Below are 15,540 nucleotides of genomic sequence, written 5' to 3'. Positions count from 1 at the left end.
GAGTTGGGGAATTATTTGTAAATATCCATAAAATGAAGGGGGTCATCACAAAAATGTTTAATTGATTTTACACCACCAACTTGTTTTACTATAATATATATTTTTATTTGGGATTAACAAATAAAATAGTGATAATTATATTAAAAATTATTATGAGTCAAAATGATGATTATATTGAGAATAATAACTGTGATTTTTGTTTGGCTGGCAAGAGGGAATATGGACAAATCCCACTAAACAACAAAGTTCGGGACCAAATCATTAATTCAATGAAAATAAAAGGGTACCAACTTCAGAATTGTATCCTTCACTCTTGTTTGAGCCCTCTCCCTCTCCCTCTCCCTCTCCCGCTCCCCCTCCCCCTCCATTTTTTTTTTTTTTTGGCAAAAATACATTTTAGAGTATTTTGTTAGAGAATGTGTCGTTAAAAATCATAATTCTAAACAATGAATCCCCGTTTCGCATATACCCGCATATGCTCGATGCTTTTTCGAAACGTCTCGCATATGGAGTACACGCATGATAATATAGCCAATTCATTTCGTTGACTACATATGCGCTCTTAAATATCAAAATACACACGCATTTGTCTTTAAAAATTGGGTTAAAATTAGCCTAGCGAAGTTTGGTCCATTTTTATAACTTGGAAAAAGCAAATTGAACCCAACAAACATCAAATTAGCCCAAATCACCCAAACTCATGAATTATATACAACTGTAGGAGTTCAACATTTAGAAAAATGAAAAACCAAAACAAAAAATTTTGTAAAGTTGCAAACTATCTACGTCGAGACTCTTCCTTCGATCTTCCTCTAATTCTATTAATAAGTGATGCTAGTAATGCACAATCTTGAACTGTTGATGATTATGATGATGAGAACATATTTTCAAGTTTAAATAAGGGATCTCGAGGGAAATAATTTTGCATTGAATACAAAAGATAACTTGGATGAAAAAGGGGAGATTGAGTTATTATTTTAATTTTTTTTGAAAAATTGAAGAATATGTAAAAAATTCAAAGAAATATTATTTTATTTATTTATTAGTTTAAAATATTTAAAATAATATTAAAAATTGGACAATGTATAATTATGCATATGCTTCTAATGTTTGATACTCGACGGTAACACATTACCATGCATTACGCATTTTAGAATCTTGTTAAAAACAAAGGGAAATTTTACTTGTAAAATTATTTATAGGATAATGTATTATTGAAAATGATTTTTTTGAAAAAATGGGGGGCCAAATATAGGCATGGAAATTTTATTTATTTTAATTTTAAAATTTTTAAATACGGATGAGCACACATGGTTCGGTTTGAGTTGCCTAAAAACTCGAACCGTGCCGATTTTTGTAATGAGAATTGTGAAAATGAAATATTGGTTCTATTGGGTGAAAAAGCGATAAGATTAGAATCGGTTTTAGATAAATCGATATGGTACTTGTATATCTAAAAATAAATTGTAAATTTTCATTTTATTTCACTTTCATATTTCTATTTTAGGCAACAAAAATATTGATTATTTTAAATACATATTAATTTATGTAATTCTTATAATTCAGAGATTATAAAAATAATTTTGGAACGTGATAAAAATTAATTTCTATAGCTAAAATCAACTATCGGATAAAAAATGTTCGATTCTCGGTTATAAAACCTATATTCGAACCCATTTTAACTATAACCTTTTCTACTTCAACTTGGAAGGTTTTTAATTAAAGAATAATGTTATTTGTAGTGAAAACTACCGCAGTCGCCTTATGTGACGTACAATTGGTAGTTTTTTAGATGTATAATTCAAAAAATAACTACTATATCTATGTATCAAATACCAAATTGCCAAGTATATGTCACATAGAACGATTACTGGCAATCTTCACTACGAATAACATTACTTTTAATTAAAATGCCTACCAAAAAATTTAAATAATATTTCCTATGCTTCAGAATAAAGACAAGAAAAGAAAGGGATAGTAGGCGGCTTCTAAATTTGTTCATTTATTTATTTTTCACATAACATCAAGTTCGTAAATGAATAAGATTTTCGACAACTTATTAGAATTCAACTCAGAAGTCACGTGATTAGTGATCCATCCCGTCTCAGCCTCTCGAGAATAACCATGTACTCGTTTGTTTGGCCATAAATAAATTAACTTACATAAAATAAAGTAAGTTATGATTAAGTTGCTACTACGACTTTAAATGTATGCGTATATAGGTGGTAACATATATGATTAAATAATATAGTAAATAAGATTGGAGAATTTTCAAGAGTTTATGTCTTTTGTGAAATTCAAAAACACATCATTCTTGATCGCACGTAACGTAAACTGATACAACCCCTGCCCACTCAAGTATAAAGCATGCTTTGCTTTGAGTTGATCTTTTACTCACATCTTTAAGAACTAAGAACAATGTCATTTACAATAAAATTTGAATTTTATACGAGTTCTAAAATCTTTGGTAAAAAATTTTAAATGCTTTATATTACTTAGCTTCTTGAACATCTTCAACATGCTCTTCCCTCACTCGAGTCAATCCAATCCAAGAGAAATTAATTTGCACGAGTGAATATTCGTGATAAAATCTAATCAACCGGTAATGCAAACTTGTGTGTACTGGTAGGTCAAACTACAATTTATGTGAGTACGAAATATACATGATTAAGACTTGAAGTTTCGTCTTATACTTTAGAATTAAGTTGGCATAAAATTTATCCCTTAGCCTGACTTCATAAGATGTGTATCAATCTTTGAAATTATAACTTGACATTATTGGGGTCCAAGAGGAGATATTTTATCATTTCACACAATACTTGGGCAGTTCACTAACCACACGTATTAGTAATTTTTTCCCAGAGTTCGGAGCAATATAAATGTGGGCCAGTATGTACATAGTAGACTTTTGAGGTTGGTATAATATTTTGTCATTTAATGTCTACTTAAGGATTCTCAATTAGCCCTTGTTTGAACTACATAATTGAAAATAAAATGTATTTTTAAATAATATATTGATGAAAAATATATGGTTAAAAAATAAGAAAATATTTTGAATTTACTTGTAATATTATTTTATTAAAAAATATGTAATTGAAATAAAGTCAAATCACTGTTAAAAATGTAATTTTTTTCTAATAATGTGGCTCAAACAAGGCCTAACAACAATTATACATTTTTTGTTGTTAAAAATATTTTAAAATTCATTTGTTTTTATTACCAGAGCCTTTTCAAGATCAATTGTGCTATGTGTACAGCCCCGGTTGACAATTAGACACATGGAGGGGAGTTCATGCTGAATAAAAAAATCGTGGGTCCCCCCTCCTGTGAGTGCATTGTCAATCGGGATTGTCAACCTCGATTGTACAAGAAGAATAATTCTTTCAAAATTGTTGTTACTAAAAAGTAGTTGATTGTTTCATTGTAAATCCAAATAGTAATGTTAACGTTGAATTGACTATATTTCAAAATAATTCTAAAAAATAAAATTAATGAAAAATAAAATAAAATAATAAGATAAAATATTATTAATACATTTCGTCTTATTCAGCTCCTGTTTGGGCTCCATTTTAATTTTAGGCCATGTTTGAGACACATTTTTAAAAAAAAAATACATTCTTAAACAGTGATTTAACATTATTTTTAACCACACATTCTTTAATAAAATAATATTACACGCAAATTCAAAAATTTTCTTTATTTTTTAATCACACATTTTTCATTAATACACCATTCAAAAATGCATTCTTAGAAATATACCGTGGCTCAAACATGAGTATTATACATCTTTTTTTTTCTTCTTTTTAAATAAATATTTTTTAATAAAATAATATTACACATGAAATCAATTTTTTTTTAAATCATACATACCTCAGAAATTAATATTCCAAAACCTCGGCAACTTGTTACTAACACGCTTTCCCTTTCATATTTTGCTTCCTTCTGTTATTTCTTTTCTAATTTGTTTAAATTCCTGTACCAGCGCACCACCCTCTGGCTCAGCCAAGCCCGCCAAAAAATGGATTGGGCTAGCCTGTCTATATGCTAAAGAAGTCCAATTGTAGAATTTTATCTCTCTCGTGAGTCTTGCAAGAATGTAAAATAATTTTTTAATGAAAATGTTATTCAAATATTTTAGTAAAGCTCATGTTTGGTTTCCATTAAAATGAGATTTTAGAGTAAAATGTATTTTAAAATAGCGATTTTTGGAGAATATGTGTTTAAAAAATAAAGAAACTTTTGAGTTTAAGCGTAACATTATTTTATGGAAGAATATATAATTGAAAATGAGTTTTGAAAAAAAATATATTTTAAGAAAAATAAAGCCCATACAGGGGTAAAATAATACTCAAAATCTGCAGTAGAAATAGAAATATGGAATGGAGCTAGTCCTAGGAACAGTAAGTCCTCGTTTGGTTCATTTTTTAAAATTCATTTTTGACTATTTATTTTATGGGATCCACAAATTTTGTATGCTTTCTTACAACATATTTTATCATAATTTAATAAAAATATGATTTTCAGTAAAATCAAATGGGGGCTAAAATGCACAAGAACTACATTTTTGCGTATGAATGACATAAGGAAGAAAACATATAAACAGCAGCAGCAACATGCAAACCACTAGAAAATGGTTTAAGAATCTCCAAAATACTCCATTAAACTTAATACCTCTTGTGTGCAGGGGTGGACCCATAGTGGGTCCTGGTGGGTCACATGACCCACCAACTTCCAAGATTTTTTTTTTCTTCATATGTTAGCCTTCAGCTTGCGACAAAACCCAGAAGAAGACTAAAAATTGAAAAATCAAAACCCAGAAGAAGAATCCAAATTGAAAAAACAAAACCCATCCCTGATCCCTAGTTCCTTTCCCTTGGAAAATCAAAACCCACTATTCAATTTCCGCTTGCTTTTTCTTCTTCTTCTTTCTAATGTTGATGAACGCTCTTCCACCGATATAGCATACTATAAATATGTTTGGTTGTGTGTATTATGTATGTATTGTGGATAAAGAAAGTGAGAGACACACAGAGCGGAAACTAGGAAGAGAGGGTGAAGATGAAACTAGGGCTGGACAAATCTCCCGAACCGAACTGAATCGAACTCGACGGTTTTTTTCAAATTAAATACCCGAACAGGTATCTGAATTGAGAACCGACGGGTATGGTTCGATTCTCGATTTTAGACCAAGAACTGAAAAACCAAATAAGAACTGAATCTTTCTATTTTTATTTTTTTTATATTGAGTAAATCAAATTATTTTAATTTTAATTATTTTAAACAAATTAACAATTTCTAAATCCAAATTTTGGCCCAATAATTTGTTTTATTTCTAATTTTTTTATTTTTGGCCCCCATTACCCATTTTATTATTTCATTTCTTAGTCCAACAAGATTCAATCTACTAAATAACTCTAGACACCTACACTAAAGTGCATAACGTTGTCTAGACTCTCGCACTCACTTTCGCAGCCTCGCTGACATTTCAAAACCTATACAATCGTCGGCCAATATTGTGACCTCCATTGACCGAAACTTTGATCGTAGCGATCATTTGAATAAGATAGTCTACTAATCTATGGCATTCCAAAACCATTGAATGTATCATTAATTGCGTTTATATAATGTTGTTACAAATGTTAAACAATTTAATTATAGTACAGAACGGAATTGAACCCGAACAATTTCATAATTATATTTGGACCCAACGGTTGAGAACCGAACCGAACCGAATCGAATCGCGTCCACCCCTAGATGAAACAGAGAGAGAGAGAGAGAGAGAGCGAGAGAGAGTGGTGAGTCATGAGTGGAGAAACTAGAAAATCATGCCACCGTGTGTGTTTTATTGGCATGATAGCCTTTGGGTGAATAAAATAATAAAATATTGGATAGTGGTCTTTATGGATCAAAGTTGTATTACTTCATTTCGTTTTATAAAATTTTATTTTTCATGTCTAAATTCAATAGTGATGATTTAGAGTAGTCAGATGGAGATATTTTGGATATTCATATATATCGGTAATATCTTTTTTCAACTTTTTTATTTTTATTTTTCAAGCATCCTATTGCATATCGAATGCTTTTTATTTTTGTTTTTTTTACAACATTTTTGCAATTTTGATTGTGTCAGGGGCGGATTCAGGATCGGACTACAAGCCGGACTAATACATAATAAACCGGGCTAACACGCAAGAAAAAAATTTTGCCCTAAAAACTATTAAGTGGTCGCCCAACCTAAGCCCCTATATTCGTCTATGGATTGTGTCCCACTAATTTAAAATTTTTGCGTCCACCACTGCTCGTGCGTTAGAGTAAATGTCACCTAGGAAACAGAAAGTGACTAAGGAAATATTTCTAATCAAAAATGGAAAAAGACGCGAAAAATAAATGCACAAAACATTTATCATGAATGGTTATGCTATGTGGATTTAGTGAAATTATATAATAGTTTATATATATATGAGATGTCAAAGAGGGTGTGAACAATCTTTTTTTTTTTTTTTATTGGGTCAAAGATATTTTGACCTAATCACATCTCATCATATCATGTGTATGTAAAACTATTATTTAAATTATTATGTACAAACAACATTATTCTTATCCTGAATTGTGATATCTTGATTTATGTACCATAATGCAAGAAGGGTTATGCTACATGAACTGCGGGTGTGACCGCGAGGATGATCGCATGCACGCACACGTATGGGGGTGGGAATTTTTTAATTCACTCAGAACCCACTCATCCCATGTGAGGGCGCGATCATTCCTGTAATCATCTATACGAGTCAAGTGGCTTAACTCATGCAAGAAAAAAAATTGAAAGGGTCCAATCAGTTTTAAAAAAATATTAATCTTCTGAATTTGAGCAGCTAGATACGAGATATTACATTCACTTTTGATGTTTAAAAAAGAACATAATTTGACAATTATGAGTCTGTGAGACTATGACTAAGAAAGCCCAAAAAAAAAATAGAGGAAGAAATCTTGTTTTATAAATTTAGAAGTGGACATATAAGATGAAAAAAAATAAATAAATTTGAGAGGGTAGTTTCAAATACCATTTTAATTTTTAACACTTTTAATGAAGCTCTTGTTTTAGTCTCATTTCTTCTAAAAAATTATTTTCAATCGCACATTTTTTAATAAAATAATATTAGATGCAAATTCAAAACTTTTTATTAATTTTTAATCACACATTTTCCATTAAGTACTATTTAAAAATGTATTATTTTCCTAAAAAATGGGGATCAAACAAGGGTAAAATCGACAAAAATCCATTGTTATTAGTTCTTCAAAAGTACTTGAAGAATTTACATGTCTTTAAAAAAAAAAAAAAAAAAAAAAATTCTACCGATTGCTAAGAAGGATCATCTGAGTGAATAAATGAAAAAAGTTGAGTTAATTGTTCTAATGGTAACTGAACTTTGGTTCATGTTTTTGATTGGTCACTGATACTTAGGTCAATGTCTTAGATTGCTCACTGAACTTAGGTCCATATATTAGATTACTCACTGAAATTTAAAACGTCGAGTTTTGGTCACTGAACTTTGGAATATGCCTTATGTTATTCACTAGCATAACTGTTGAATTTTGAAAAATATCGAGTTTACAGTAAGTAATGTATAGCATTTTTCAAAATTCAGTGGCCAAAATTCAATATTTTAAACTTTAGTCAGCAATCGAAGATATGGACCTAAATTCAGTGACCAAAACTCAACATCTTAAACTTTAGTGTCCAATGAAAGATATAGATCTAAGTTTAATGACCATTGGAACAATTAGCTCAAAAAAGTTAGAGACGGAAGAAGGGTAAAAAGCAAATACGGATGAAATTGCTAGAAAATAGAAAGATCGAAGATCCTGAGTGAAATTTACCCATAGTTCTAAATACGAAATTTGTTCTATTTTTAATTATTTCCTTCTCATTTATTCGTCGGCAGCCATTAGGTTTGAAAAGATTCCGAATTTTCAGTTGGCTTTCAGAAATTTTCTGAATAGCTAGTAATTAATTGGATTCTATTCTCCTCGAAAACCCCCCAGATACAGTATCTACAAACTAAAGCAAATTCTCTTCGAACAAATCTCAATTCCCTGTGTGCAGTGTTGGTCATTTTAGAATGATTTGAGAAGTAGAGCGGTGAGAAATGTCATCGGGCGGCGACTGTAGCGACGGCGACGTGTTATTGCGATTAAATATGTCGGCGCCGGATGGCGATTTGGAAGCCGGGGTTGCCCAACCCACACCAAAAAATGCCAATACTAGTAACAATAAAGGGGCCGTCGCATCGGATCTTTTAAAGCGGTTGGATCTCGGGTTATCGGGTTCGGGTCGTCGTTTGAGCGTAAAGCTCCGTTCCGACCGGGATCACCACCGCTTCTCTTCTTCCCCTTCCTCTCCTTTTCATTCGGATCATGGTGTTAGTAGTAATGCCGGCGGTGGCAGCAATGATTTTCTCGGGGACAGCGCGCCGCCAGAGTGGGCATTGCTTCTCTTGGGGTGTCTTCTCGGCGTTGCTACCGGTCTTTGTGTTGCAGGTTTTAACCGTGGGGTTAGTTGATGAGTTGAAATTTGTCCTTTTTTGCTAAACTCTAATTGGTTGATGCAAAGTTGTTGTTGTTGTCTTTTTTTTTTTTTTGCTACCGGTCTTTGTGTTGCAGGTTTTAACCGTGGGGTTAGTTGATGAGTTGAAATTTGTCCTTTTTTGCTAAACTCTAATTGGTTCATGCAAAGTTTTTTTTTTTTTTTTTTTTTTTTTTTTTTTTAATTGGATCTCACCATTGAGAAGTTTTGCTATGGGCTTAGTTCATATTCTTCTTGTTGGTCTTAAAAATTTAAGTTTCTGCATAACCAAGATTTGAGGATGAAACTTTTGTAGCATGTAGAAACGAGGTCAAAACCTTTGTAGTTTAGGAAAAGGGAGATAAGTTAGGAGATAAGTTAACAGGAAAAGGGAGGGAGGAGTTTGAAGTTCATTGAGTTGTTGCCACGTTAGTCATCCTTTTTTGAGTTTGTGTATCGTTAATGCTGCTGAATGGATCATATTCATATGGTAAGATGAGCTGCCGTTCTATTAAATTAGCATGTCAAGTCCGTAATCTGTATCACAGTACCAATTAGAAATTTGAATAGAATGTATTAGATATTCCAATTTAAGTAATTTAAATGGGAGATGGTATGAAACATTAATGTCATGGAAAGTTTACTGTTCATTGCAGGCAAACAATATAATATGGAGAAATTTGGATGAACCTTGAAAACATAACAAGAAATAAGAGGATGTTGCGCTAGACATGTCTGTAAGGAACTTTATTTAAACGTGCTAATAATCTCTACTTAATGCTGCGAAAAGCTACTGGGAAATTTTGCCTGCAAAATCGATGCCTAACACATGAATATTTATTAGGATGTCCAGTGGTCCGATTTTACCGATTTTTGACAGATTTTCAAACCAAACTGTTTAAACCGGTTTGAGAAAAATCCAAACCCAAACCAAATCATTTTAAACAGTTTGAAAAAACTCAAACCTAAACCTAACGATTTGGTCCGGTTTTAAACGTCCGGTTTCGTCATATAATTTTTTTCCAACTACTTTTATGTCATTAATTCATTGAATTCAATATATATTTATATTTTACTAGCAATAAATTTAAAATAAACTAAGCTCCTGTTTGAACCAAATTTTTGGGACAAAAAATGAAAATTTGGACCGTTATCCCACAAATCCAGTCATCTTTGTTGACCTGTTGTTTCATGTGTGGAACCAATCTCCTCTCCAACGGTCAATTTTCTCATTATGATGATATGAAAAATATGGCTCAAACAAGGACTAAATATATCTACTATAAATTTAAATACAAACTAAATCAAAGTGAAATCACAATAAACTAAAATATAGTTTTAATTTCCATTTTTGTTCACCTTTTTTAGGCTAATGACGTTACAATAGAAATCTACTAAACTAGATATAAGGCCTAAAAAACATAGTGATGGCCAACAAGACCTCGTGATCATCCTATCTGAAAAAAAGGATACTAATTAGATAAAGAGAATAACTAACCACAATAATAAAACAATTGTTCATAGTATCTAAACATAACAATTATACAAGTTTACGTTTGTATGATGTTACGAAACGTATTTAATTTCAGATTCTTACTTTAGTTTACTCAAAAATAATTATTGATCTGAAACTTTATTCGTAGCAAATATTATCACCGAAGGTTTAGGATCTCTTTGTCTCCGATTTGGTATACTGGACTTCAATTCAATTTTGAAGATGCGTGAAAAATCTGAAAAAGAAGTGTGTGGTGTCGGTGTTTTAAGACTGTGTAGGGTGTCGATTAAAGTTCATCTAAATTCTGAAAAGGAAAATGGTTTTTGATAGATTATGTTAGTCTTGAGATTATTAGATATAAATTAGGATTATTGGATAATAATAATATATCTGTATTAGAAAATTAGAAATTGACAAAAATACCCACAAATGAAAAAACTATTGAATTTTACATATTTGGATGGATTTTCAAAAAATTTTATTTTTTAATTTTTATATATTTTTTCGCCGGTCCGATTTGGTTTTAAACTGCAATTAAAATTCTCAAACCTAAACCAAATCATTTTGACCGGTTTGGTTTGGGTCAAAACTATTTCGTTAACCGAGTCCACGTGGCACCAAACCGACGGTTTCTAAAATGCGGTTTCGGTTCGATTTCCGGTTTGGCAGTTTTTGCTTAAAGCCCTATTAGGATGCACTACCTAAATGTTTCAGTCTGAATCTAACCTGTAAATGATTAAGATAGAAGCACGATGGGAGAAAGCAAGAAAGATATATGATTTCATATGTAAATTTTGAAATTTTTGAATGCATTTTTGGCTACTTGATGAAGTACCTTAAACTTTTATTTTTTACAATTTCTTTAAGTGTTTAAATGCCCATTCTGAAGAGTTGCAACTTTTTATTTTTAATTAGAAAGTCACCTATAATTACCTCTATCCTTTCCCTGGTTATAAGTGCGTCGGTATCTGAAGTTCTCAAGATTAGCCCATGAAGTGTCTGTTTTCATTGTCCTCTGTATTTCTTTAGGGCACTGTGAAACATTTCATCTCTTACATTATTATGATAAGAAATATTAGATGACATCCATGGGTGTTTCATGTAGGTGCATGTAATACATGAATGGGCATGGGCTGGTACACCAAATGAAGGTGCTGCCTGGCTTCGTTTACAGAGGTTAACTGATACCTGGCATCGGATACTTTTGATACCAGTCTTGGGCGGAGTTGTTGTTGGCGTTTTACATGGCCTACTTGAAATATTGTATCAAATAAAGCAGTCTACTTCCTCGCAAGGAGAGGGCTTTGACGTACTTGCTGGAATCTTCCCCACAGTAAAAGCTATCCAGGCTGCTGTAACTTTGGGTACTGGTTGTTCTTTGGGTCCCGAAGGTCCTAGCGTTGATATTGGGAAATCTTGTGCCCATGGGTTCTCTGTGATGATGGAGAACAATAGGGAAAGGAGAATTGCTCTTGTTGCTGCTGGTGCAGCTGCTGGAATCTCTTCAGGTATCACGTGTTGCTTTAGATTGTTAGCACCACTAGACAGTGTTCTGTTCATGTGGGATCATGTTTTATGAACCATCAAGAATCAATCTATTTTTTCTTCTTCCTTTGTTATTGTTATTTTCACACACACACACACACACACACACACACACACATATATATATATATTCTTCATTTGCATTATTCTTCTGGTATCATCAGTCAATTGACAAGCAATCAACAAGTAATTATCTGTGGGCATTGACTAAAATGTAATCCTTTATACTACCTCCTGGGCGAATGGCCTTACCATCTTTATTTTTTACTTGAATTCCAGGTTTTAACGCAGCAGTTGCTGGTTGTTTCTTTGCTATCGAAACTGTTCTTAGACCTCTCCGTGCTGAAAACTCTCCTCCATTTACAACAGCGATGATAATTTTGGCTTCTGTAGTTTCATCTACTGTATCAAATGCGGTGCTTGGTGAGAAACAGGCGTTCACTATACCGACGTATGATTTGAAATCTGCTGCTGGTATTTGATCTAATTCTTGTTTGGTTTACGGAAATGAAAATATATATGCGGCTGCCTATCTCTTCTCTTCTGAATCAAAGTTCTATTTTGATGTCCATGAATATCGTTTATGTGAGTGAGGGTTCTTTTTACCCTGCTAACCTGACCTTATCTTCTGCTGTTTGTGAGTAGGATAGCAGATTAACAAATTGCTGCAAATTGTGTTTTAATGCAATTTTTCTAGGCCAGGAAAGAATTTGGTTCCCACTTTATTGTATCAGTAATTATTATTTATCAGATCATGAAGAACAACAGGCGTGTATAAACCTATAGTAGTTAATATGTTCACACTGTCAAGCATGATTGACTAGATGTTCTGCTTTAAGTCTCACTAATTAGTTCTACATTGCTACTCTATGGTCAGTCAATTGATTGTCCGTAAGTGATGTTTTCTGATTCTACATGGTGGACAATGAATCATGATGTTCTTATAATCTACGTGAATTGCACCTGCATGGTTTTATGTCTGAACTTATGAAGAGAAGTTAATGTACTTTAACCATTTTAGGTCATTTAATAAATATCTGACCATTGGATTTGAACTATTTGTTGTTCAGAACTACCTTTGTACCTAATATTGGGGATGCTATGTGGAGTTGTGAGTGTGGCTTTTACCCGCCTGGTAGCTTGGTTCACTAATGCATTTCAGTTCATCAAGGAAAAGTTTGGGCTTCCGGATGTTGTTTGCCCTGCATTGGGGGGTTTAGGAGCTGGACTAATAGCTCTTAAGTATCCTGGAATCCTATATTGGGGTTTCACTAATGTTGATGAAATTTTGCATACTGGAAAGACTGCATCAGCACCTGGAATATGGCTTCTAGCTCAATTATCTGCTGCAAAAGTTGTGGCTACTGCTCTTTGCAAGGGGTCTGGCCTTGTTGGTGGTTTGTATGCTCCAAGTTTGATGATTGGTGCTGCTGTGGGAGCTGTATTTGGTGGTTGTGCTGGAGAAATGATCAATTCAGCCATTCCAGGAAATACTGCTGTTGCCCAGCCACAGGCGTATGCACTGGTAAGGACTCCTATATAAGCTCTTCTTCTTCGTTTATTTTTTCACCTTTCTGCCTTTGTCTTTCCTCCCATCAATTTGATTGCTGACATCACCATTCTGTAACTATTGAATCACATTGCAGGTTGGGATGGCTGCGACATTGGCTTCCGTTTGTTCAGTACCTTTAACATCAGTTCTTCTTCTCTTTGAGTTAACTAGAGACTATAGAATTTTACTTCCTCTCATGGTATGCATCATTCTGAATTTTCATTGTTTTTGTGCTAAAAAAACTGCCTGGTTCTAACCTACTGACGTCCAATTTATTTGATTATATAGTTTTTTTTCCCCTGAACTCAGTAGACCACCTAGGCATTCGCATAAATATTTGTCATCTGCAGGTTTTTTTTTTGGGGGGAATAGAGCTTGTTTGGCTGAACTTTAATGCTAGAAAAGAAGCTGAAAAGTTGCTTCTTGTTAGCTTTTCTTGATGGCAAGACATTTCATAATCCTGTTGTATTCGAGTAGCCACTTTTTTGCTTCTTTTCTAGCATTTAAGCTCAGGTAGATATGCTCATAATCCTGTCTGTATTCAATAGCTTCCCATTATGAAAGGACATTTCTAAAGTAGGAGCGTGAGTTTTGACCTGTTTTTAGTCAGAACACAACCAAAATCCAGGCGGAATTTTTGGGGTTTTTTTTATTGGGTTTGAAGGGAGTTTGGAACTACCCCTACCATGTCTATATATACGAAATCATAGTACATATGGGAGGGGGACACACACTGTACCTCCAAAAGCTCAAGTCGAGTAGCAAGAGAAGGGATTCTGTAAAAGCTTTAATTATGGAAGTACTAATTCGATTACATATGATAAGACCACAGAAAGGTCATCTGCCACATAACAAGACACACCTATCGTATCTTCTGCTTACTTTTTGTATCTGATGTACGAAATTTGCAATTTATTCATTCGACTCAATCCTCTGAGTCAGCCATCTATATCATTGGGCTGAAAAATCACTCTAGGAGCCTGTATAGCTTCATTTGTCAAGTGATCAGCTACATAATTGCCCTCTTTGAAGACGCGTGACACCCTTATTTAGCATAGACCTAGTAGGACTTCTGTTTCCTCCACAAGATATTAAGCTCTTGTTTGGTGGGGATTAAAATCAGATTTTTAGTAGATTTTGATAAATGTTGATGAAATGTGTGGATCTTATGAAATATGTGGTTAAAATTAATTGTTGACTTTGATTAGATTAAAATCTAAATTTTAAGCCGAACCAAACAAGGGCTAAATATTCCACGGCCCTTGAATGTTCGCGGTTTATGAATTTTAATGCCATAATTGAATTGGTTTCCATCCAAAGAGTATGGATTTCATAATTGTTACATAAAAGAAGTCCAGATTTCATTTCCCTTCTACTCCATGTAGGTTCCACGCATATGCTTTAAAGAATGCTGTCATTACAGCGTCTCTATGATCCGGTAAAATACTTCTGCCCAAGGATTGGACAGGAACCCCTTGCAAGCTTCTTCCAAATTGATTTTGTATTCACCCTCCCTCAGTTTTTGCGAAAGAACCAAGCAAGGTTTTTTCTTCCTTCTGCATGGCAGGCGTGTATCGAGCCATGAAGCCACATCCTTACTGCCCTTCCAAGTGCTGTATGACTACAAACCATCAGCCTGCAGCTTTTGCAGAAATTTTCAGTTTTCCAATAACCCGAGCACCATTGCTTTGGAACCTTTATACTTTGCATCATTCCTTTCAAGCCTCAAGAACCAACGTGCGAAGATAGCTATGGAAGTTATAATATGTCCACGTGCTGCCTTTTGCATTCTGGAACCATGCTTGGAAGGCTGACTGAGCCGAACCCCCCCCCAGTGTACCATGAAAATCAAAAAAACTTGCCATAGTGTTCACAAATCTGTTGAGGAAATGTGCTTGTGATAAATTTATGTTCTACAGACTCCTCTTGCTTATAACAACAGCACTTAGATGCTAGGAAAATTTGAAATCATCTCCCAAGGATCAAATTGGTAGGGATCCATCCATTTAGGAGCGTCCACGCAAAGGATTTCTGAGGGAATTGATTTATGCCAAATTTATGTTCTACAGACTCCTCTTGCTTATAACAAAAGCACTTAGATGCTAGGAAAATTTGAAATCATCTCCCAAGGATCAAATTGGTAGGGATCCATCCATTTAGGAGCGTCCACGCAAAGGATTTCTGAGGGAATTGATTTATGCCAAAGACCTTTAAATAAATCACTTTCAGGGCTTTTTACGCTGCATTAATTCCCACGCGAATTTTAACTGGAAGCCCCGTTAGTAGCTCCATGCCAAAAGGGTGTCAATTTCATTCATTAGTGGGACGAAAACTATTTTTGAACCTCTGCACTGGGCAGGTTCTCCTTTGGTTTGCTCACATTCCCCC

General features: G+C 33.6%; 1 protein-coding gene across 3 annotated transcripts in view; it reads left to right on the top strand.

The window, feature by feature from the left end:
- Window positions 1–7,846: 7,846 nt before the first annotated feature.
- LOC111370730 (chloride channel protein CLC-f) overlaps window positions 7,847–15,540 on the top strand; it is an 11,752-nt gene continuing 4,058 nt past the window's right edge. The window contains exons 1-5 of one of the 3 annotated variants that reach the window (XR_002698488.1): window positions 7,847–8,549; window positions 11,161–11,563; window positions 11,880–12,074; window positions 12,671–13,125; window positions 13,247–13,351. Coding sequence is in view for 1 of the 3 variants with exons in the window: in XM_022992576.1 (XP_022848344.1) it covers window positions 8,145–8,549; window positions 11,161–11,563; window positions 11,880–12,074; window positions 12,671–13,125; window positions 13,247–13,351 (1,563 nt within the window). In the remaining 2 variants the exon portion in view is untranslated. The remainder of the gene's footprint in view (window positions 8,550–11,160; window positions 11,564–11,879; window positions 12,075–12,670; window positions 13,126–13,246; window positions 13,352–15,540) is intronic. The other 2 variants (XR_002698489.1, XM_022992576.1) reach the window with 2 other exon arrangements.

The sequence above is a fragment of the Olea europaea genome, chromosome 21 (assembly GCF_002742605.1).
Source record: "Olea europaea var. sylvestris chromosome 21, O_europaea_v1, whole genome shotgun sequence".
In the NCBI taxonomy this organism is placed as follows: Eukaryota; Viridiplantae; Streptophyta; class Magnoliopsida; order Lamiales; family Oleaceae; genus Olea; species Olea europaea.
Note: the sequence above shows the minus strand (reverse complement) of the source record. Positions and strands in the feature narration are given on the sequence as shown.